Below are 26,051 nucleotides of genomic sequence, written 5' to 3'. Positions count from 1 at the left end.
TAGTACATACATTTCACAGATGATAAAGCAAGATAAATGTAGGAGTAATACCAATAATTATAAGTATAACAACGGCTTCTAAGAAAGTTTGCAGAAGAATGTGTTTGAGAAGGGCTCTTATTTTGGCGAGTATAGCTTGAAAAATGCTGATAGTTTCCTTACTATTTCTCAAACAACACAAACACATAAGGGGATTGCAATCAACTACCCACAGGCTATAGGCAAATTTCTGCACATCTATTCCACGACTGTATTTCCTCAATTTGAATTTATGTCCCCTCAGGTTTGTAACCTGAGCAAGAGGAAGAAGCCCATCAGCATTCAGCTAGCTCAACCCATTCAAGGCCTTAAACACCTCAATCAGATCACCTCGCAGGTGCCTAGTTTCCAGATGCTGCAATTTGCAGAACTTAAGCCTTTCTTGGTAAGAGAAACATTTCGTTCCCCTCACCAATCTTGTTGCCCCTCTTTGTACTCATTCAAGCAACTTTACATCCTTCCTAAAATGAGCCTCCAGACCTGTATACAGTACTCAAGGTGTGGCCTAACCATTGCTTTACACAAAGGGATAATCACCTCTTTTTCCCTACCAGTAAAATTCCTATATATCATTGACAATACCCCATGTGCTGCTCTGGCAGCCTGTCTGCATTGCTCAGAAAACTTCATATCTGACTGCACAATTACTCTCAGATCCTTTTCATTTTCTACCACCCTAAGTGTAATACTATACAGTTGGTACGTTTCTCTGGTGTTACTTTTATCCATAGGCAGTACTTCGCATTTGTCAATGACTTCTTGTTGCAATAGCACACTGCTATTAACAACCCTGCCAACCTTTGTATCAACTGCATACTTGGACATTAAGCCCGATATACCTTCATCAATATCACTGATAAATAAACAAAACAACAGTGAGCCCAACATCAAACCCCAGGGGATTCCACTAATAGCATTAGTCCAAGAAGACCAGCATGGACTAATGCTTAACAAATGCAAAGTTGCATTTGTTAATGCATTGCTTTGTCTATGATCCTGATCAGCCGAAAAACCTCCTCCCCTTTAACGTGAGACTTCAAATAGGCTTCTTTTTGAAGCCTATTTGAAGTGCACACAGGAACCAACTTTTTTATAGAAATTTAACATACTAAAGAAGCTCCTCACTTCCCTGAAATTCCTTGGAGTCTTTGCCTTTAAGGTGGCACCTGCATGTGTTCCATTCTCATCTATAATATGATCATGGTATTTGACTTTATTGATGAAGAGACCACATTTGGAATATTTCAAAAACACGTTAGAGTTATAAAGTCTGGAAATGATCTCTCATAGCAATACCGTATGTCTCAAAGTATTTTAGGGCAAGAGCCTCATGCTACATGATAGAATGACTAGCTTATACAGCATTAGCCAAATGCGCATAGGTTAGTGCAATTGAATCAGTTCAATTCGTAGCCATCTACCAACGTAGTTAAGTTGGCATTGTTTTAATTATATCTCATTGTGAATACGTTCACAATATGAGATATAATTAAAACAATGTCAACTTAACTACTTTGGTAGGTGGCTATGAATTAAACTGATGCAATTGCACTAACCTATAAATTTATTTATTTTTTTTTTATTTTATTTTTTTCCTGTTTATACTCCGGGGCAACCAAACAGTCAGAGGAGTTCGCATCATAGATTGAATACAAGAAACAGCACCGTATTCAGTAGTCAAGGGCTTGAACCCCGGTCACTCAAGGCACATGTACTTAAGCACCCGCGCGCCTGACCACTAGGCTACGGCAGCCTATAAGTTAGTCATACAATACCATATGTTCCATGTATAGAAACATATCATCCTGATAGGCAATGCTCTAGCCTAATAGGTTATTCATAAGTGCCTGAAGCTCTTCTGACCATTGCCACATTGTGGAGAAGGAGAAAAACTTTTTAACCTTTGGCCTCAATGGTGTCTGATGACATCCAGAGTTAAGATATATTTTTGAGAATATCTTAGCACCATGGATACAGCGTAGCAAATCTTCTGCATTATTTAGAGGGAAACCACTCAGGACAGGAACTTCATTGGCTGCCCTGAGGTCTCTAAAATGAATTTTTAGTCTCCAATGGGCTTCTCCAAAACAACAAAAGGAATATTCCAAATTGGATGTAGATGGTTTCATTTCTACCAGCTTGCTAATACTTGTCAATCAGTACAGTTTAAACACTAGAGATGTTTTATATTACTTAATGTGAATTGGTTTGTCAGATGCAATCACTACTTCATTATAAACAGCTGCTGCTTCTTTCAATGCTATAATTCTTTCAGAAAAGACTCACAGAAAGTCTTTTTTTGAAGATCAAGCATGAATCGTTTCAGGTCATTCTTGTCTATATGCGAAAGCACTCCATCCAGAGTTCTAAGAGAAGATGAATGAAAGGCAAGAGTTTGAGTTTTTCTAGAATGGCAATTTTTCATCAACAGTAATGGTAGCAACAGGAGAGAGAGAGAACCTTAATCTCATCATCAATTAGCATTGAAAACAAATCTGTTCCGCCAACATCACTTTCTTTGTCTGAAGTTCAAGACACTATTTCTTAGCAACAAATCCTGACCAAAAATTAATTCTGGTATCCATTTCTCCTTTGTTCTAAGACGTGTGCTTCAATCATAGAAGATATAGATATAGTAAAATTCAACTAATTGCTTTTCCTGAATTCTTTCTTTCAGGACTTTACAGAGATTGAGTTTCACTGCAAGAGTCTTTACTAAGCCCAAAGTAGTAGCATCAACTTACATGTTATCAATAAGAGATCTGAGTATTGAGAACTGAACCCAAAAGTGTTCATATGATCATAAGGCCTATGAGAACACCAATCTCACAACATAGTTTATTTTGCTTTGTGTTTTTCATAAGTGTTGTTCCTAAAGACTAAGTGAACTACTGTTGTGAACAACAGTAGTTCACTTAGTCTTTGGCCTTTTATCCATTGTAGCAACTTGCCCTTAATGCCATACTGTTCCAATTTGTACAGTAGTCTTCCATGTGCACGAATAACAACTCAGGGAAAATGTGCCTAGTTTCCAGATGCTGAAATTTGCAGAACATAAGCCTTTTGTGGTAAGACAACCCCTTCGATTCCCTCACCAATCTTGTTGCCCTTCTCTGTAGCTGTTCTAGCAACTCTACATTCTTCTTAAAATGAGGCCTCCAGACCTATAAGCAGTACTCAAGGCATGGCCTGACCATTGCTTCATACAAAGGGATAATCACCCCCTTATCCCTGCTAGCAAAGTTACAAAGAATCCCATGCCCTGCTCTGGCAGCACTACTCAGAAAATTACATATCTGACTACAAAATTACCCCCAGGTCTTTTTATTATCCACTACCTGGAGTGTAGTACCACACAGTTGATATGTCTCTCTGGGGTCACTTCTGCCCATACTTTGCATTTATCAATATTAGAATTAGCATGAGTAAAGGCATATGATGCAAGAAAGGAAGCTTACACAGCATCAGCCAAAAAAAAAAAAAACTCTTCCCATTTCACCCATCAATTTGTTCCAGATGTTTGGTTAGTTCCGCCCTAAATTTATTTAAGCTAACAACTTCCATAACAACAGATGGAAGTTTGTTCTAGCAATCAACTACCTGTTGACTAAGGGCAAATTTCCACACATCTATACTACGACTGTCTTTCCTCAATTTCAGTTCATGCATCCTCAGGTTCGTAATCTGAGCAAGAGGAAGAATTCCATTAGCATTGAGTGTGCTCAATCTATTCAAGGCCTTATACACCTCAATCAGGTTGCCTCCCAGGTGTCTACTCTCCAGATGCTGCAATTTGCAGAACTAAAGCCTTTCTTTGTAAGTGAGCCCCTTTGTTACCCTCACCAATCTTGTTGCCCCTTCTCTGTACTTGTTCTAGCAACTCTAGATCCTTCCTAAAATGTGGCTTCCAGACCTGTAAGCAGTACTCAAGACATAGCCTGACCACTGCCTTATACAAGGAAATAATCACCTCCTTATCCCTGCTTGCAAAATTCCTATATATCACGGACAAGACCCCCCCCGACCTACTCTGGTACCTGTCCGCACTGCTCAGAAAAATTCATTTCTGACTGCACAATTACACCCAGGTCTCTTTCATTCTCCACAAACCTGAGTGTAACACCACCAAGTTGGTACATTTGTCTGGGGTTACTGCTACCCATATGCAGTACTTTGCATTTGTCAATGTTAAACTTCAGTTGCCACCTCAGCACATCTGCCCAATTTTTCCAGGTCCTCCTGCAGCAGCATTCTGTAATTACTGTTATTAACAACACTGCCAACATTTGTATCATCTGCAAACTTTGACATTAAGCTTGATATACCTTCATCAATATAATTGATAAATATATAAAACCACAACGGGCCCAACACCGAACCCTGGCGGACACCACTAATAACATTAGTCCAAGAAGAGCAGCGTCCATTGATTACCAGTCTGTCTTTTCCCACTCAACCATCCTTTTATCCATTGTAGCAACTTGCCCTTAATGCCATACTGTTCCAATTTGTACAGTAGTCTTCCATGTGCAACAATATCAAAAGCTTTCCTAAAATCCAAGTATATGATATCAAAATTATTTTTTGCATTCAGTTCCTTTGTGATCACGTCATAGTATCTAATCAAATTGGTCAGACAAGACTTCCCCTTACCAAACCATGCTGTGTCTGAATTATTATGCAGTCTTGTCTAGATGAAACTGCAATGCTTCTTTAACTAGTGACTCCATTATTTTTCCTGGAACAGAAGTCAAACTAACATCTGAAATTATTCTTGTCACCCTTTGATCCCCCTTTGTGAACTGGAGATATATTTACACATTTCCAGTCCGTGGGGACCTCTCCTGAGTCCCACGATGCTCTCATAATTATGGATAAGGGTTTGCTTACTTCCTTTGCCACCTTTAATATAACTGAATAGATCCCATAAACTCCAGGTGCCTCTATGTTTAACTTCAACAATTTTTCCTCCACTCTGCCCTCAGTTATTACAAAATCATTTAACTCTTTGTTAGAGTTTGATAAACATTTGGCCCTCTCCACCTTGAATAACTCCTCATGCGTCAATGTAAATGCAAAATACTCATTTAGTTTGGTAGCTATCTGAGAATTCACCCCTTTCCTATTAAAGTTTATATAAGCAAAGAAGTCTTTACATCCTTTGCCAAAGATTTCTCATAATCTGCCTTCTCTTGCCTAATCTCCTCTGTGACTTGATTACAGACTAGCTTACATCTACCATAGGCTTCCGTGTCACCTGGTAATTTATATACATCCCATGCATTTTTATTCTCTGACACTAGTCTCATTAGTTCAACTAACATCCACTTTGGCCTAAACCTAGAACAGTATTTCTTAGTTGGAAGAAAAATCCTAGTAGCTTTCAAGATTACCTACTTGAACGCTTCCCATTTAGAATTTGCTATTGGTAACATCATCTACTGGTCCCACTGTATAGAATTTATAATTTATAAAATCTCTGAGACCACTGTGGTCATCGTTTACGAAAGCAAAAACCCTTCCCTTTATCCCTGATGGTAGTTACATCTTTAAGTAAATCTCAGAGCAGTACACTGTGATCACTGCTACCTAGTGATTCCTTTATCCGTATATAACTCAGAAGGATACAGGTTTACAATAGTAATAAAACAAGATTCTCTATATACTAGAAAAACTGTTTTTCTGTACCTTATTTAAGTCAGTCTTTCTTTCTTTTTTTTTTTTTTGGGGGGTGGGGGGGGGGTTCCTTTTTTTCGTTTAAAAATCTTTAAAAATATTTCTTTCTTTAATTAGCTAATTTGACTTTAGGGAATGTACTATTCCTCAGGTTTTAAATGTATTCAATTAATAAAGTAAAAGGAAGTTCATTACCTCTTTCAGGTGTAAATTCAAACCTAATATCATTCAGTTCTCGCCTCTGGTTTCTGAAAAAAACAAAAAACAAAACCATTGTTATTTTTAAGTGAAGTTGTAAAAAAAAAAAAAAAAAGAAGAACCGAGTCCACCCCTATTAAACAGTGTCGCAAGCAATTTCTTAAAATGCACACATATATATATAGCATCCTTATTTTGTCAATTTTGTAATTATTTTTCTTATTATACATACTTTTTTTTTTGTTATCTTATATCCCCCTTCTATTGCTCTGTATCTCCCTCATTTTTCTATATAATACACTAGCAAAAAAAAAAAAGTGGCGTGCATGCCAAGCATGTGCAGCAGGTGGTTTTATGCGAAGCATCCTTTGCATTTCTTTTAGGTGTTTTGATTTGTGTATATTGAAAATATTTTTGGATCATACACAAATTTCCCTAAATTTCAGCTGGAAGACAAGATATAGATTTATGATAACTAAATTAAGAGAAGTATTCTTGCGATTGCAACACATCTAAATGTCTCTGGAAAACAGCATCGATTGGGGTATCTGACCTTGAAGTTGAAATTGAGGGAATAGCATCAAAGTTTGGATTGTTTTTTGGAGAAATTAATTAACTGTTAATTTCTTCCAATTCGAATTTAACATTGAAATCGTCGCTCATGATCATGGGTATTTTATGTAGATCTTTCTTTAACAATGCTGCACCTTGAATTGAGTAGGGCAGCAAAATGAAATCAACCAAGTCAATTATATCCTGTATGTCACTGATAGGAGAAATATAGAAAACCGTTGAAAGTGTCACTTGGCCGTTGGGTAACAAGCACTCTGATGTATGTGCATCACCAACGGGCCAAACATTGACTGTCGAACCAGTTGTTTGTCGATAGATGACATCTAAGCATAACAATATGTACTTCATCCATCTTGTTGTGATATATTGTGACTCCAGCTGTTCGTTTGGTTCCATGCTTGAAATGCACCATGCAATTGGATGCTACATTCTCATTATTGTCTAACCAAGTTTCAGATAGCAGCAAGATTTGGCACTGTTGTGTAACAGTGTCAGCTAGGTTGACATGGTGCACCCATAGGCTCTGGCAGTTGAATGAGAGAACCGAGATTTTCTTCCTATCATGGATGAATTCAAGCAAGCTGCCCTGTCTTGTTCGTAGCCAATTAGTCGAGGGCCTGGCAAACTCATTTTGTAGATCGATGGTGGATGTAGTTTCTCAGGCCGTAGTAGAATCTCTTGTCGCTGATCATCGAGGCAATGTAAAGTCTACTGATGTCAGTTACGTGGTTACGTGTGACAGAGCGACATAAACCAACTGCTGTTCATGTCCCTTTTTGTACATGTAAACCATTTATCAAATGTGCTGCCTTGCAACTTGTGTATTGTCATTGCACAAGCTGATATAAGAGGAAAATGATTTCTTTTGGCACAGATTGTGCATTTGTCGTTCAATGATATACTTGCAGTTAATCTTGCGAGCGGCAAGACTGCGAGATTGATGTTGTTTGCTTGCATGTATCTTGCCGTCTCCTTGAGAGCTAATTTTCGGATCTTAGGTGAGGTGGTAAACTCGGGCTACAATCTTTGTATCTATTGATCTTTGCTGTATTCAATCTTGGATAATTTATCCATGGCTGTGTTAGCAAGCCCATCAGTAACGTCGACGTTGGTAGTGACAATATATGGCTTTCCAATGACCAGTGGGAGCTCACAACATAATCCACCAGTGCTGATAACCGACAATTTATGGAGTTTCTGATGAACGCGTGGCTCTTGCTCTGCGTTCATACAACCTATGATGTCTTGCATGACTGATTTTGATTTCTCCTCTGTGGAGCATACAGTTGTACTCGTTGATGGAATTATTTCTCAAGTAGAATCATATACTGAGACGTTGAAATTGAAAAAGTTGACCACGTAAAACTGACCAAACAGGCTATTTCAACTGCAATATGTTCATAATTACATTCACAATCTTCTTGAAGTACAGTCTGTCCTCGTATAGCACGATAGTTGCGTTTCTAGAAATCCTCGTGCAATGCAAAATCGTGCAATATAAACAACAGGCCCTATGGGAAAAGTAGGGTTAGGTGCCGACCACCCAAGATTGAACACACATTTGGAACCAAAACATTACCAAACACAATAAATAATCGGGTAATTTTAATCGTTATAAAATACTTACGTATTTTATAACGATTAAAATACGTAATAAAAATATTATATTATAATAAAGTATTTTTAGTATTTTTTAATACTAAAAAAGTATTTTTTACGAATAAAATACGTATTTTATTCGTAAAAAATTTATATTAAATAAAATAGTCGTAATAAAATACTTACGTATTTTATAATACGTAAGTATAAATTATAATACGTAAGTCGTAATAAAATACTGCTAATGCTTTTGCTTCTATCGTAAGCAAACTTGCTTTTTGTTTGATTTTCTATCCAAAGAGATGACAGCCGTTCCATCTCTTCCAATTCTTTGTGTCTTAATCTAATGGATTTTAATTACACTTTGAGTCGTTCCCGCTATGAAAGTTGTTTTTATTTTCTCCGCATTCTTTGTAATTCTCGGCGTTGCCTCATTTAGGTCTGTAGCACGTGCAATATCACATGTCTTTCATTTCGCTCAAAGCGTTTCACAATTTCATATTTTTTCTCTATTGACAGAAGCGGACTGGCCATAAGCCTTACGGGGGGAAACCACAGTGGGCCGGAGGCCGGTGTGATTTTGGCCATAAACCGTAGTATGAGGCCACTATAAATTTTCCCGGGTAAGAATTTTCGACCCAGTCCGCCTCTGTTTATCGATATTGCTTTTTTTTTTTCTCTCTGAATCTGCAGTGTCTTAGCCAGGACGCTTCCTTTTCACACCTTTTAAGTATTTTACTAATTTTTAGGGAATAAAGCACAATTACAAAACGAGGAGGCACGCTTGATACACATAAACAAAGCTGCGCGCGTGTAGCAACTGAATAAATAACACCGTAAAGGCCGAGATACACTATTAATTAACACCTCGCATTTTACTAAAGCACATTTTTGGAGGTTACTACCCTAAAACAATAAAAACAATTTCCAGTTGCGTTTCTGCTAGTGGAACCTGTTATAAACTGGTAGTAAACTCCATCTAATTGCATTTGCGATTATATCGATAGCTGGAATTGTGTTGGTTTTTACGTTATTATGGTGAAATGTGTTTCCCCTTCACTGATATAAAACACATAAATACATTTTCAGAATCTTCTTCATTCCTATCGTGTTGCGTTCAGTTGGGGTGATTCCGCTTTCGACTGCCATTTCTTGTAAACACAAAGGCGAATCGTGTATAAGCGAATTCGGTTCGTGTTATATAAGATAACGCTCCCCTATTTATAAATCGTGTATGATCGAATTCGTGTAATGCAAACACGTGTTATAAGAGGACCGACTGTATATTGCACAAGTTACAGCGACTTCGTTCACTATCGTCACCTTCTGCATGAAGTCCATGTTGCTTGTGTTGTCCTCAGTAATATTGTGCTCATTATTTTGTAACTCGTACAATAGCTGAAGCAAGTGCTGTCAACTGATTTCATTGGCACTCAGAGTCAAGAACACTAAGTTTACTGAGGTGCCTAATCTTAGCACATAGTGTTTACATTGAGCCCAGTAGCAGGCTGAGTTTGGAATTGTTCTTAAAAAGGCCAAATTGTTTTCGTGCAGCTGTTAATGTATTCTATGGATTTAACTTGCCCACGAGTCAGTTTAGTACCTTTACCTATGTATTTGAAAGTCACCATCAAAGAGTCTCCCATTCTCATCTCATTATCTTCATTGCTACGTAAAGGAGATGATGTGGAATAACACCGCATCGTCTGAGCTCGCTCGTTGTCATCATGAATGGAGTCGCACATAAATTCTCTCTGAACATTCTGAATTGTCTAAGATAAATGCTGGGAAATGGCAGTTCCTCTGTGCTCGTTAAACAGTAAGCTTTGTGGTATTACTCCTGGAGGGAATCTAAGATTTTATCATCGCTCCACATTTGTTGTTGGGCGATGATACTTTCCTTGATCGGAACCACTTCGTTTATATCATTTTTAGCCAAATTAATTTCCATTTGACTGTCATTAAAGAATGACAGATCTAATGTATACTCCGGGATGACCAAACGGTCAGAGGAATTTACAAGATACACAGAATACAAGAAACAGCACTGTATTCAGCAGTCATGGGCTTGAACCCCGGTCACTCAAGGCATGTGTACTTATGCACCTGCCTGCCTGACCACTAGGCTATGGCGGCCTTAACTAGTTCTTGGTTTGGTATGACCACAAGAGACAGATATTCAAATGTACATTTTTAAAGGTTTTTTTTTTTTTTTCTAGTTATTGTTTATTTGTAGGAAAGCTATATTCTGCACAGAAGTTAAACATTGTTAATGAATCTAACAGAGTATTACTGCATATTTATTTTTCTTTCAAACCACTGATGATATGCCAAAACTAATATTTAGAATTTGCATACTCAAATTCATATAGAAACACCAAAGTAAAAGTAGATAAACAGAATATTTTTGACATTTTTTGTTACACAGTATTATATTTTAACACAATGAGCATTTTATATCATAATAAAATAATATTCTTAATTATACATAATTATCATGCTTGTTATAGGAAATAAAAAAAAAAACTTGCAAAAAATGAACACAGTTACAATTTTAAATAAATACAGTAGGGCCTTGTACCACAAACTGGTTTGTGGTATGAAACGTGATTTCCCATGGGAAATAAATTAATTGGTACTGGGCTCTCCACCAAAAAAAAAAAAGGCCACTATTTACATACACTATTTATTCTTCTTCATGGTTACATGTTCATGCTTACAGGTTCTTCATGTTCAGAAGCTTCAGGTTTTTCAAGTTCTTCTGCATGTTTCTGCTTTTTAGCATTGAAGAATCTATCCAGTGTTGATTGCTTTTCTCTCTTTTTAAGGAGGCTCCTGAAGCAGTGAAGCACTATGTCATTGTAGAGGTCCCCCACTCTGTTCACTTCAGCTGTGTTGGAGTGCACTTTAACATCCTGTTGTGAAGCTTCTTCCAGTCCTGAAGAATCTCCTTGATAGTAGCTCAAGACATTTGACCTTTGGTGATGTTTCCTCTTTCTCCTCCTCTGAGGAAACGTTTTTTTCCATTTCCCCAACCTGATGTTTATGCAGCTCCTACAGTTCTTCTGTGGTCAGCTGCATGCCATGCTCCTCCATTAACTCCTCTGCACCTTCTTCTTCTTCCACTTTCAAGTCCAGGTCTTTAGCTGATGCCACAATGTCCTTCATGACTTGGGCTCCATTATCAGGTTCTTATTGAACACAGGCTGGCCACAGGTTTCTCCAGGCAGAGTTCAGGTTCCTGACTGACACCAAGCTTTTTCTATGAGTCTACTGGTGTGCACAATGTTAAATTCTTCCTTCCAAAATTTCCTCAATGTCATGAAGCTGGAAGCATGGCAAACTTCAAAGCACCTGGTGTAAAGTGCTTTGGTGTAGAGCTTCTTGAAGTTTGCTATGACATTCTGGTCCACTGGCTGAAATGGAGGTGTAGTGTTGGGAGGTAAGAAAATCTTCAGGAAGCTGAACTCTAATTCCAGGGCATCTTCTAAATCAAGTGGGTGGCCAGGTGCATTATCCATGGTGAGGACAGCCTTCAGTGGCAAGTTCTTTTCCTACAGGTATTTCTTCACTGTAGGTGCAAAGACTTCAGGCACCTAGTCCTTGAAAAGAAGCTTTTGGGTTGGATTTCCAGTAGACTCCAAGTTTACCTTTGACAACTGAGTGCTTCTTAAATGCTCTTGGTGTTTCAGAATGATACACTAAGAGAGGCTTGATCTTCAGATCTCCACTAGCAATGGCAGCAAAGAGGAGGGTCAGTCTGTCCTTCATAGGCTTGTGGCCTGGCAGAGCTTGTTCTTCCTTTGTGATGTAGGTTTTACTGGGCATTTTTTTTCCAGAAAAGCCCAGTTTCATCACAGTCGAAGACCTGTTGTGGTAAATATCCTTCATCTTTCATGAGCTTCTGAAATTTCTTGGCAAATTTATCAGTGGCTTCTTTATCAGCATTTGCTGCCTCCCCATGCTTTATGACACTGATTGGGCGGTGGATCCCAGTGATGCTAATCTGGAAGGCCAGCAACATCACTAAGAGGTCTGCTCACAATGTACAAGTGCCCACATCAAGGGGAGATTTAACAAGACTTGCAAACTCCCTCACAAGTAGGTGATTTTGTGCTTCTCTGAAGTCTGTACATGGTATAGTTGCTTACTTTAAGAAACACCCTCAAGTTCAGGGAAACTTCCTATATGTGCCACTAATAGGATCATATTATTCAACTAGGTGGCTATGTCAGTTTGGTGAGTACGACAATTCAATGAATTCCATGTAAACACTTGACATATGACAAAGCAAGACTAAAAAATGCACTTTTAACATGCAGTGCTGAAAATGGTTAATTTAGTGACAAAATTCAGTACATTCTTCAGTGACTTCAGGTCTCTTTGTAATTTGCTGAAGTGTCATACACACTGAGTTGTTTGTTATTGCCACCAATTGTCTTTCAGAAGAGTTTCTTGCTAAACTGTCACTAAACTGGCATACATCAAACTGTCCTGTACTTAATTGCCACATACAAACTGTTGTGCACCAAACTGGCATGATCCTGCTTTCCTCTGCTGTTTAAAAATGACTAAAATTGAAAATATTTGTAACCATATAAACTGAGGTCCCACAGTTAAACTTAGTTTTATTAAAATATTTTATGATTACTCATACAGTTTGCAGGTGGTCCTTAGATTTAGGGCAGCATATGATACTAGAAAACTTGAAATGGCATAAGCCAAAGCAGATTTTCCCACAAAAACAGAGACATAATACGAGAGATTAAGTCATATAACAAGGGATTATGTTCCCGATCAGGGGATTTTACAGGAAAACTTTTAGTTATGAATAATAATATAACTCAATCAAATAATTAAAATATATAATAGTGTTTGTTATCAAAACTATTTTAGCAATCTGCTCACTACTATAATCAACCTGTTACTTAGGCAACTTCTATCACTTTAGCACAGACTGACACTTTACATTGTTTTTAAGGAATTAAAAATTAATTAGAAAGAAATTAAAAATGCTAAATTACCAAAATATATAGATATTTAGTATTAGAGTATTTAAAGAAACAGATTGAATAGATGATGTAACTATTTAGAAGAAAAACAATGCTAAACCATACAGAGCTGAAAGCAGAAATCAGTTTGCATCTTGCTGTGAGTTGACTGACTGCCATTAAGTGTACTTAAAAAAGTAAAAAAAAAAAAAATAATAAATTTCTTTGCATATTAAAACATTTTTTTAAAATGATTTTTGTCAATTCAAATTTTATATGTACTGGCACCACATTTGTACTGTTTCACAAAAAAAGTAAAAACAATTACTCAAACTGCTGCATGTGTGTGTGTATTTTTATTTTATGGTACCAAACACAATATCATAATCTATAGTACTCTAGTACAATGTATGACTACTTGAAATTCCACAGATCATAATTTTAAGAAAATACATATGAAGGTAGGTTTGCTCCTAAGAGACAAAGAAATAAAGCAAGAAAGCAAAAGTTAGTTTGGCAAGTTTGGAGTTGAACTGTCAATGAATGACAAGGTACATGTTCAGATTGGTCTGGAAGAAAGATGGCCTTGCAGAAGAACAGTACTGATGGAAATATCTGTAGAACAGTTATGAGGTGGAAAATGAAAATCTCGGTGATAACAAGGGACATGGATTTTAAATTATCAATCTAGACTCAATTATCTCCTACAGTTTATCCCCAAAAGGGATAGTCTAGGAGACAGGGTCTAAGACAAATTCTGGAGGAGCACCACCCCCGGGTATGGAAACAGTATTTTTCCAAAGGGAAGAATTGCAATTTGTACACACTTGGTAGTTATTTAGAAAAGAAAAAATAAATAATGTGAGAGTAGAAGAGGAAAAATTTTCTTTTTTTCCAATTCAAAAGAAATTAAAAGAAGCTTTAAAAGAGGTAGATAACCTTTAGCCATAATAATGAAATCCTACTTAGATTCAGAAGTACCTACAGATTGGAGATATGCAAATGCATTTTCTATTTACAAGGGTGGTTCAAAGGGTGAAGTAGGTAACTACAGACCTATAAGTCTGAACCAAAGACATCTGTAGTTATTGCTCTATTCCTATCAAGAAGATCTTGATAGGAATGAGACCATAAGTCCATCACAGCATGGATTTATTAAAAGCAGTTCATTTCTGACCAAAATCATTACTATGATGTCATTACAAAGGAAATGGAGGCAAAGAATAACTTTGACATCATATTCTTCGATTTCAGTAAAGCCTTGGATATCGTATCAGATTTACAACTGTTGTATGAATTGGAGCAATGTGGCATTAGCTACAAGTTGTTATTATGAATAAAGGGTAGGAGACAAAGAGTGGGTTTAAATGGTCATAGTTCTTCACAGACTAAATTGCTAAGCTGGATAGGACCCCTGTTCTATCCAACTTGGCAATGGTGTTGGGGCCCCTCACTACTTTTACTATTTATTAATGATATAAATGTTGGTATACAAGTTAACATTTTTAGTTTTCTGATGACACAAAGGTGTACAGTGGCAGACAAAAAAACTGCATCACATGGGAATTTTGAAAATAATGTGCTTTGCGCTGCATTGTGGGTTGCAGAAATGTTCGAAATGCATTTATTAGATGGGATATATATATCTCTGTGAATGAATTCCAATAAAGACTCCACTTGATATACCTAACTGCCATAAATAACTTCCCGTAGGGTAAAATACATAATTAATAGAAATATGAGAAATCACGCAAATGGCAATCATGACAACCAAACATACATTTTATTGCATTTACGTGTACAAACTAAAACAACAAGTTAACGTAATAGTATTGTGTACTGTAAATCAGCAAAATAAGTCCTCAATATTTTGTTGTTCCTCCTCGAGCTGCAATTACAGCTTTGCAATGATCTGGCATACAGTTAATCAATTTCTGGACATACAGTTGCCAAATTTCTTGGTAACACACCCTTACAATTCTCTTCTGCAGCTGAATCTTACCTGTTGGCTTCTTCTGAGCAATTTTAGATGACATTATGTATCAGCAATTTTCAATAGGGTTCAAATTTGAACTGTTGCTGGGCCAGTCCAACACTAATTCCAGCATTTCTGAGGTATAACTTGTGAGACAAGAAGACAAACTCATCATTAAATCTAAATAGCACAAAAATTACCAATTTTGCTGTGTGGCAAGGTGCTGAGTCCTGTTGAAAAATGCAGTTTTTGATGTCTGTGTGTTGATCCTTAATAACAGGTTTCCGGCACTCCTCTAAGATAGCAGTGAAGGTTCCTGCATTCACTGTTCCATTAATAAACTTAATTCGCCCCACCCCTTTGCTTGTTATACATCCTCAGATCATCTGACTGGGGGGAGGGAAACTTTACAGTCAGCGTTATGCAGTCAGGATGGCATGCTTCCGATTTTCACCTTCTGACATATCACTTCCCACTTGTCATGCAGGTTTAATTTCGATCCTTCAGAAAAGATGATGGTGTCCCACTGCTCTTTTGTCCATGCAACATGTGTTTTAGCCCAAGATAGTCGCTTCTTCCTTATTTGTTGGGTCAACAAAGGCTTCTTCTTGAGCCAATAGGCATGCAGACCAAATTCCGAAGGCAGTCTGGATAGTTTGTGTATTTGTTTCAACAGCAGAGGGCATCTAAAGCACAGTTTTAGATTTAGATTAGGAGCACTAGCATGGCAATTATGAAGGCATAGACATTTCAAATTTCGATCTTGGGAAAGCATAGTCACTCTCTTATGGCCTGATCCAAGTCATCACATCACTGGTTTCACACTTTAATTTCAGCACCCGGGATACAGTTGACTGATGGCAGCCTGTTTTAACAGCTACACTTTTTTCAACTGAACATATGGAGCCATGCATACACCTCCACAAAACAGGATATTAATGAGAGTGTATACCTATCCAACACCGTATTTATAGAAATGGCTGATGCAATACCTTGAAATTACTGGCTGACGCAATAGAAGAAAACAATACCTTTGTTTCACAGCATGGTCTGTCTTGATAAAAGGAGACTGCTTCTACAGGGATAGTAGTAGTAGTGGCATGTGATGCAAGAAAGCAAGTGTATGAGCTTATGCAGCATCAGCCAAAAAAAAAAAAAAAAAAACACACCATTCCCTCCAAATGCCTGTCCAGTTCCTCCTTAAATTTATTCAACCTATCAACTTCCACAACGACAGATGGAAGTTTGTTCCAGTAATTAACCACCCGCTGGCAAAAGGCAAATTTCCGCACATCTATTCTACATCTGTCCTTTCTTAATTTGAATTTATGGCCCCTTAGGTTCGTAATCTGAACAAGTGGAAGGATCCCATCAGAATTCAGCATGCTCAACCTAAGATACACTTCAATAGAAGGGGTGCAAGGGTGTTTGCTGATGCTTTCGAAGCAGCGTTAAGTGGGTCAGAAAACTGTTAGCTTGGGGGGATTCACAAGACTAAAAGGTTAATAGTAGCAGCAGGCAGGGGTGAAAGTGATTCTTGCACTGCTTCTATTGGAATGAGCAGCAGCCTGGAGAGCAAGGTGCTGAGGATTTCCAGGACTGCTGAGAGTTATCATGGAACAAGTATATACATGGACTGTGTTAGGATAACTAAGAGTAAGAACAGATGCATGTATACTTGCATGTACACCAATGCTAGGAGTTTAGTAAATAAATTTGAGGTGCTGGTCAAGATATCGGAGATGTGGTTTCACACAGATATAAGGAATGCAGAATTGGAATATGGAGGGTACAATGTGTACAGAAAGGATAGACAGGATAGGAAGGGAGGGGTTATGCTGTTAGTTAAGAAACACTTAAAATTTCAGGAAGTCATCCAGCTGATGCGGTTGATAGTGCAATGTTGAGTCAGTTGGTGTGACATAAGAACTGAAAAAGCAAAATTGAGAGTGGCTATAGGCCTAATAACTCTGATGAGTACAACAAACAAGTGTGCAGAGAAATAGTGGGCCAGTAAATCAGAGTATCTTATAATTGGGGATTTTAACTTCCCAGATATTGACTGGAACTTGTGGGTCATTCACTCACACACCAGCTAGACTTTTGTGGATTTATCGGATAATTGTTTTCTTCAGCAGCATGTTGGAGAGGCAACCAGAGTGTAATACTCTTGATATGGTTATCAGCAGTGAATATTCATGCAATAAGAATTTGCAGATAAAGGAACCACTAGGTGGCAGTGATCACAGTGTACTGATGTGGGATTTATTTAAAGATATAATTACAAAAGGAAAGGGTTTTTGCTTCCGTAAAGGTGACCACAGTGGTCTCAGACAGTTTTTAAATTCTGTACAGTGGGATCAACTGATGACATTACCAACAGCAAATTCTAAGTGGGAAGCATTCAAGGAATTAATCGTGGAAGCTACTAAAAGTTTCATACCTATTAAGAAATATTGTTCAAGGTTTAGGCCTAAAATGTTTATCTAATGAACTAATGAGACTCGTAATAGAGAAGAAAAATGCATTGGATGCATATAAATTATCAAGCGACTCAGAAGCCTATGGCAGATGGCAGATATAAGCTAGTCTGTAATCATGATGTCACAAAAGAGGTTAGACTGATGAAGGCAGATTATGAGAAATCTTTGGCAAAGGATGCTACGAAAAACAACAAGGATTTCTTGCTGTTTTTCATCGTTATCATATATTTCAATGAAATATATGATAACGATGAAAATGTAGTGTAATTTCCATTATAGAAATGACCTTTTAGAGAGAGATAAACAGCTTAGTTATGTGTTAATGGGTTCACATTATATATTCAAAATACCTCCATTTATTCCTACAGGATGGAAAATATGTTTCCCCAATTTTTTTAAGTTTGTGCCAGACTGCAAAAACTTACGTTAAGTCGAATTTCCACAAGTCAAGTATTATGTAGGCCAGAGAGTGCTTGTATCATGAAACCAGAAGCCTATGTCAGATATAAGCTAGTCTGTAATCAAGTCACAAAGGAGATTAAGCAAGAAAAGGCAGATTACAAGAAATCTTTCACAAAGGTTGCTAAGAAAAACAGCAAGGACTTCTTTACTTATATAAACTCTAGAAACGTCAATGTAAACAGACTTTTTCGAGCGTGTTAACGGTTAAAAGAAAGTGACTTTATTGTGGACAAGTTCTTTTCTAACCCCCTACAAAAATATGGCTACAAATAACAAGGGAATTGTGAAAATATTAAAGAAGGTGATGACATTAGCGAGTAAAATTGAGTTATTAGACAAAATTTCTAATGGTGAAAGTGTCTCGTCAGTGGCAAAACATTATAAAATCAAAAAGTCAATGGTACAATCAAGAAATCGGAAGAAAAAATTCGCCGTAGTGTCTGTGAAAACGCACTAATTGCTTCAAAAATTTGCTTTGTAACTCATGATGTTAAATTAGAAAAAATGGAAAAGCTTTAAATCTGTGGATAGAAGACCGAGCTCAAAATAAAATTCTGTTAAGTTCACTTATCATTCTTGAAAAGGCAAAACACCTTTATCAACACTGTAGCGAAACTGGTGATAGCACTGGCCGGATAAGTTTTTTAGCTAGCAAAGGCGCTGGTTTGAAACTTCTAATAAATATTACATTTAATATTAAATTGTTTCTTATTTTCATTTCAATGACTTATGCTTGTATTTCACTATGTACTGTACATAGTCATATTATGAAGGTACATTTTTATAATACATACATAGACAAAATTTTAAACTAATTTTTTTCCCTTATACATTTCATACTTTGGAAGGGAACTCTTTTATTACTATGGGAGCCATAACTCAATATTCGTGTTTTCGGTATTCGTAGCATTTCTCAGGAACGTACCCCCCCCTCCCGCAAATAGCGGGGGTTTACTGTATTTACTCATTGTACAGCAATACAGTAGAATGCGTTCCTATGTGTCGCCAGTAAGCAAAATAAAATTTGCCATCCTAAATGCTGAATACTGATAAGCGTTAACCAAATAGAAAACTATATCAAAAATTATTTCAGTGCCCTCTTAAACTGCTGCCCGTATGCAACGCTTACCACACCTATCCACTTGTGGCGGCCGAGTGTCAGAATGTAGTTAGTTCAAGATTATTGCTTGTGGTGGGAGGTTACTGCTTGTGCATTCCACTTGATTTTTTAAATTTATTTATATAATGAGTAGTGAAGAGTGTTTTTCTGTTTCTTTCTTTTAGCTCAAGCACTAATTTATTAAAATAATCTTTAATTTGTAAGTGTTTTGGAATACACAAGATAATTAGGGATAGCCAAAATGGGTTAATTACTCCCATCTTATTTTATACTAAAATATTTGTATAAAAACAAAAAAATTATACGATGAGTATTTGCATGATGCATACTTTTAATCTGTAAAATAAAAAAAGTTTATCCGTTATGCCACATTTTCAAGAAAAAAATGTTCCGGGAAGGGGTTAAAGGAGGCAGCAAAAGATGTAAGGAAATCCTTAGCCATAATTATGAGAGCATCTTTGGACTTATGGGAAGTCCCCATGGACTGGAGATGTGCAAATGTATCCCCAATTCACAAAGTGGGATCTAAGGGTGACACGAGTAATCACAGACCAGTTAGTTTAACTTCCGTTCCTGGGAAAATAATGGAGTTACTGGTTAAAGATGCATTGCAGGATCATCTAGAGAAGACTGTAGTAATAATTCAGACACAGCATGGGTTTGTTAAGGGAAAGTCTTGTCAGATTAATTTGATTAGATACAATGATGTGGTTACAAAGGAACTGGATGCAAAAAAATAATTTTGATAACATATACTTGGATTTCAAGAAACTGTTGCACACGGAAGACTAATGTACAAATTGGAGCACAATGGTATTAAGGGTAAGTTGCTACAATGGATAATAGGATGGTTGAGTGGGAGAACACAGAGAGTGGTAATCAATGAAACTGCTCTTCGTGGACCAATGTTATTAGTGGAGTCCCCTAGGGTTGGGGGTGGAGCCCAGTGCTGTTTTTTATATTTATCAATGATATTGATAAAGGTATATCAGGCTTCATGTCAAAGTTTGCAGATGATACAATGGTTGGCAGGTTTGTAAGTGACAGTAATGGCAGTGTGTGCTACTGCAACAGGATCTAGAAAATTTGGGCAGATGGGCTGAAAAGTGGCAACTGAAGTGAATGTTGATAAATGCAAAGTACTGCACATGGGTAGAAATAACCCCAGAGAAACATACCAACTGTGTGGTAGAAAATGAAAAGATCTGGGAGAAATTGTGCAGTCAGATATAAAGTTTTCAGAGCAATGCAGACAAGCTGCCAGAGCAGTTCACAGGTATTGTGAATGATATACAGCATGGATGGCCAATAAGTCTATCGTGCTTTAATATTGGTTGATCATGATGAATTTTAAATTATATAAAAAATAGATTAGTCAAAAATCTATATTTTATTATTATTAGGCACGTCACTGCATACGCTTATTATAAATCTGTAAAACCACATGACTACTCTTGTTTCCGCGCAGCCACTAGGCTTGTCTAGTGAAAATTCATGCAGTTACGTTGTGGAGAACATAGTGTATGGGATGAATTCTTATTTAGTTTTCTTAATATTAATAACTGGACAGTACTTATATGTTACTTTAATATTTGACTTAAAATGAATACTATGAAAAAGAGTAAAATGTATCATTTTCATCAAGGGTGGGAACTAGAATACTTTTTTGTAATGTTAAAAGAAAAATGTTGTTGTTTAATTTATAATGCTTCCGTGACTATACCCAAAAAAAAGAAAAAATAAAATTTAGAAAGGCAATTCAACACATTCCATGGTAAATACCAAATGGATTTTCCACCTAATAATGACCTTAGAAAAAATAAATTAAAAGAACTAAAAACCATATTATTCACAAAACAATTTCTCGATGACACTTAATTTACATCTAAAGCAGTAATTGTAGTATCATTTAAAGTGAGTCATCTTCTTGCAAAAAAATGCAAACCATTTTCTGATGGTAAATTCATCAAAGACTTATTTTTAGAAATAACAGATTCTCTTTTTGAAAATTTTTTAGAACAAAAATGAAATTAAAAGTACTCTTCAAGATCTGCAATTATTTCGAAATACTGTAATGTGACCCGTCGAAAAAAATTACTAAAAATGTGAGCGAACAATTGCATGCTCATACTGCTAATTGGGTGTACTTTTCTTTAAAACTGGATGAATCTACAGACTTCAGTGATACAGCCCAATTGCTCGTTTTTATTCGTCTGGATTTTGGTGATCTGCCACTAGAGAAGGGTATGGTTTCGTTAATAGAAAAAAACTAGAGGTCTTGATATATTTAACACATTCAAAAATTTTATTGAAAAAATAAAAAAAAATCTGATCATTTTGCAAATGTGCAAGAAATGATCAATTCTTTCTGAAGGCGATATAAAATTTATAAAAATTGTGAAACATCTTCTCTGCTGTCAGAACAGTAGTGTTCCAAACACCTCAGTCTCAATATTGAGCGCTCAACCCAACTTCGGTCTACAAACACCATCCCTCCGCCAGCAAAGAAAACATTACGTAGATTGACATTAAAGTTAAAATTTAAAAGGTCTAAAAAGCTTAGTGAATATGGGGCGATTATTTTCTTCATTCCAAGGAATGAAGAGAATAATCACCCCCCTTCACAAAGAATTGTTAGCGTGCTGGAATAGGAGTTGGTTGGAAAAGAAGCATCCTATATCAAAAATAAAGGTAATCCCTGTGGATTTCATAACTTAAATAGCTTTAAAACATGTTGGAAAAACCATAGTAAATGACAGAGTTTACAAGTGCAATGAAGAATAAAGGATTTCATTCCTAGAAGAAAAACGTTACTGATATATTCTGAGCAAATAGAAGATTTAAAATGGTAGTCCAACTATTTTAAATCTTCTAACCTTGTTAAATGATTTCAGTTCTGTTTTCCATGGTTGGAAAAAGTTAGAAATCATTCAGCTCATTCCATTTAGCATTAGCAGAGGCCTATGTGCAAAAAAAAATGCTTAAATAGCATCAGCAAAAAAAAAAAAAAAAAACTTCCCATCTCACCCATCCATTCATCTCCAAATGCTTGTTTAGTTCTGCCTTGAACTCATTTAAGTTTTTGACCTCCACTATGTCAGATGGCAGTTTGTTCCAACCATCAACCTCCCGCTGGCTAAAGGAAAATTTCCACACATCTATTCTACAATTGCCTTTTCTCAATTCCAATTTCTGTCCCTTCAGGTGAGCAAGCTGAGCAAGAATCCCATTAGAATTGAGCTTGCTCAAACATTCAAGGCCATGTACACCTCAATTAGATCACCTCACAGGTGCCTAGCCTCCAGAAAATGCAACTTGCAGAACTCTAGTCTTTCTTGGTAACAGCAACCCTTTGTTCCACTGATCAATCTAGTTGCCCTTCTCTGTACATATACCAGCAGCTCTACATATTTCCTAAAATGAGGCCTCCAGTCCTGTACGCAGTACTCAAGTGTAGCCTGACCATTGCCTTATACAAGGGGACAACACCTCCTTATCGCTGCTAACAAAATTTCTATATATCATTGACAAGACACCACGAGTTGCTCTTGCAGCCTGTCTGCAGTGCTCAGAAAATTTCATATCTGACTGCACAATTACCTATAGGTCCTTTTCATTCTCTAATACCATGAGTGTAGTACCACACAGTCGGTACATTACTCTGGGGTTACTGCTACCCATATGCAGTACTTTACATTTGTCAATGTTAAACTTCAGCTCTCAGCCTATCTGCTCAACTTTTCTAGATCCTGTTGTAGTAGTGTACTATCATTACTGACATTAACAACCTTGCCAACGATCGTATCATCTCGAATCTTAGACATTAACTCTGATATACCTTCATCAATATCATTGATAAATACAAAAAACAACAATGGGCCCAACACCAAACTTTGGGAGACTCCACCAATAACATTAGTCCACGAAGAGTGGTGTCCATTCAATACCACTCTGTCTTCTCCCACTCAACTATTTTTTTATCCTTTGTAGCTACTTGTGCTTAATGCCACACTACACCAATTGTACATTAGTCTTCCAAGTTCAATAGTATCAACACTTTCCTAAAATCCAAGTATATGATATCAAAATTATTTTTTTGCACCCAGTTCCTTTGTGACCACATCATCGTATCCAATCAAATTTGGTAGACAAGACTTCCCCTTAACAAATTCATGCTGTGTCTGAACTATAATTGAAGTCTTGTCTAGATGATTCTGCATTGCTTCTTTAACCAGTGACCATTATTTTCCCCAGAACAGAAGTTCAGCTAAAGGTCTGTAATTACTCATGTCAACTTTGGTCCCGCATTGTGAATTGGGGACACATTTGCACATATCCAGTCCACAAGGACCTCCTCTGTGTCCAAGGAACCTTTCATAATTATGGCTAAGGGTTTGCTTACTTCCTTTAATATAAGTGGATAAATCCCATCCACCCTAGGTGCCTTTCTTATGTTCAACTTCAACAATTTCTCCTCCACTTTGCTTTCAGTTATTACAATCATTTAGCTTCTTACTAGAATTTGATAAGCTTCTGGCCTCCAAACTAGACTTCTCATGTAAATTGCAAATGAAAAATAAAATACTCATTCAGTTTGTCAGCTACTTCAGCAGGTTCATCAACAATCGAAACGTCAATATAAAGTGTACCAATCCGATTCATTGCCTTCCTCCTAGAGTTAACATAAGTAAAGAAGTCTATGCTGTTTTTCTTTGCGTCCTTTGCCAAAGATTTCTCACAACCTGCCTTCGCTTGCCTAACTTTGTGACTTGATTACAGACTAGCGTATATCTACCACAGTCTTCTGTGTCACATGATAAGTTATATGCATCCCATGCATTTTTCTTCTCCGCCACAAGTCTCGTTAGTTCATCTGCAATCCATTTAGGCTTAAATGGATTGAACAGTATTTCTTATTTGGGAAAAAAGCCTAAGATTACTTCCTTCAACTTAGCTTAAGATTACTTCCTTCAACACTGCCCATTTAGAATTTGCTGTTATCATTAGCAAAGGCACATGATGCAAGAAAGCAAGCTTATATAGCATCAGCCAAAACACACACCTTTCTCATTTCACCCATACACTTGCTCCAAATGTTTGTCTAGTTCTGCCTTGAATCTATTTAAGCTGTCAACCGTCTACAATGACAGATGGAAGTTTGTTCCAGCAATCAACTGCCCACTGGCTAAGGCAAACGTTAGCCTACAACTGTCTTTCCTCAATATGAATTTATCCCTCTCAGGCGATTATTCTGTTTTGTGTTGCCCCTTTTTTACATTATTATTCCTTTGGCTTGAAAATTTTCTCATATTCAGCCAGTTCATAAAAAGGATGACAAATCCGTCCCATCAAATTGTCATTCCATTGCACTTATTTCTACTTTAAATAAAGTAATGGGGAAATTAATTAACTACCAATTCATAAACTAGCTAGGAACCATTCATATGATCAACAATCATCAGTACAGATTTGGTCAACATTGATCCATTGGTGATATTCTGGCTTACGTTACCTATCTATGGACAAATTCACTGAAAGATTTTGGTGAAACTCAAGCAGTTGCTCTTGAGATTTCAAAGGCTTCTGATTGTGTTTGGCATAAAGGTCTTCTAAATAAGCCTCCATTCTATCGTTCGCCAACTGTTTTTTGTAATTGTATCCAGTTTTCTCTTTGGCTGCTCACTGCAGGTGATGGCTTCTAACTTCTCCATTAATTCTGGTGTTCCACAAGTTTCAGTTCTTTCTCCCACTCTTTTCCTTTTGTATATTAATGGCCTTCTTCCACTGCCTAGAAATCCTATGATGTATTTTTTGGATGTTCTAGATGTTCTTGCCAGTTTCTGTGTCATGTCTCCTCCTCCTAATTTTAACAACTCTACAGTAACTTCATCTTCACCTACAGCTTTTGATTCTTCATTTTCTTCAATGCATGTTCTACCTCATTAGGAAGGATATCGAGTATGTCGTATGTGTTGCAGATTTGTGATACATCTTCCCCATTGCTGGCATCATTTCCTTGCTCCTTATATAATCCTTTATAGTAGTCTTCTGCTATTTATAAGTACACCATCACTATTCTTCAGATGCAGCATCATTTGTTTTTCTGCATTACTGCTGATTCAAGTACTTTGTTTTCCCTTAATGCTTGGTTTATATTTTTGTGTTAAATGTTCTTGTTTATAATCCGGCACGACCACCAGGTTAGTGGAGTTTACAATAACTCAATCAACACAAATGTTAATTGTATTTAGCAGTTATGGGCTTGAACCTTGGTCCACTTAAAGAGTCTGTGCTACTGCACTCATGCTCTTGACCACTCGGCTACATCAGATCTTCTTATATCCTCCCAGAGTCTCTTTATAATGGCTTTGCATAACTTGGTCATACTCAATTTTGTTCTTGTCAGTTTTTGTCTTGCTCTTCATTTGTTGTCTTTGGTTCATCATGACAAGTGTTTTTTGACTAAATTTTTCTTCTTTGTATTTCTTTTTACCTGTATGTTTCTTGTGTTTTATCACTTTCAGAATGATGTATTCCTCGTCAATATCTTGGTCCTGAAAGGTCTGCAGAAGCACAAACTTGTTCACAAGTTCCAGTTCATACTGATTTTTCACCTCTTCTGTTATCTCAAAGATCTTTGTATTGTTTACTCAAGTAAGATTTTTTTCCATTCGTTTCTTACAACTGTATCGAGCGTGTATCTTACCATTCTGTGATCACTTCCAACATTTACCTTGTTCGGGACGGTAACATCGTTCACAACATATCTTCTGTTAGTGAGGATGCAGTCAATTTCATTAACTGTTAATCCACTTGTGCTCTTCCATGTCCACTTTCTGTTCACCCTTTTCTTGAAAAAAAAAAAAAAAAAAAAAAAAATCTTCATTACTGACATTCCTCGAGATTCTGCAAATTCCACGTCTTTCACCTCGTTC

General features: G+C 36.9%; 1 protein-coding gene across 1 annotated transcript in view; it reads right to left on the bottom strand.

The window, feature by feature from the left end:
* fray (oxidative stress responsive kinase frayed) overlaps positions 1 to 26,051 on the bottom strand; it is a 501,108-nt gene that overhangs the window by 63,037 nt on the left and 412,020 nt on the right. The window contains exon 15 of the mRNA XM_090389465.1: positions 5,911 to 5,963. Coding sequence (XP_090245591.1) covers positions 5,911 to 5,963 — 53 coding nt within the window. The remainder of the gene's footprint in view (positions 1 to 5,910; positions 5,964 to 26,051) is intronic.

This window comes from Mastigoproctus giganteus, chromosome 1, assembly GCF_048544385.1.
Source record: "Mastigoproctus giganteus isolate SK-2022 chromosome 1, ASM4854438v1, whole genome shotgun sequence".
Lineage (NCBI taxonomy): Eukaryota > Metazoa > Arthropoda > Arachnida > Uropygi > Thelyphonidae > Mastigoproctus > Mastigoproctus giganteus.
The sequence above is the reverse complement of the archived record's forward strand: the minus strand, read 5'-3'. Positions and strand labels throughout refer to the sequence as shown.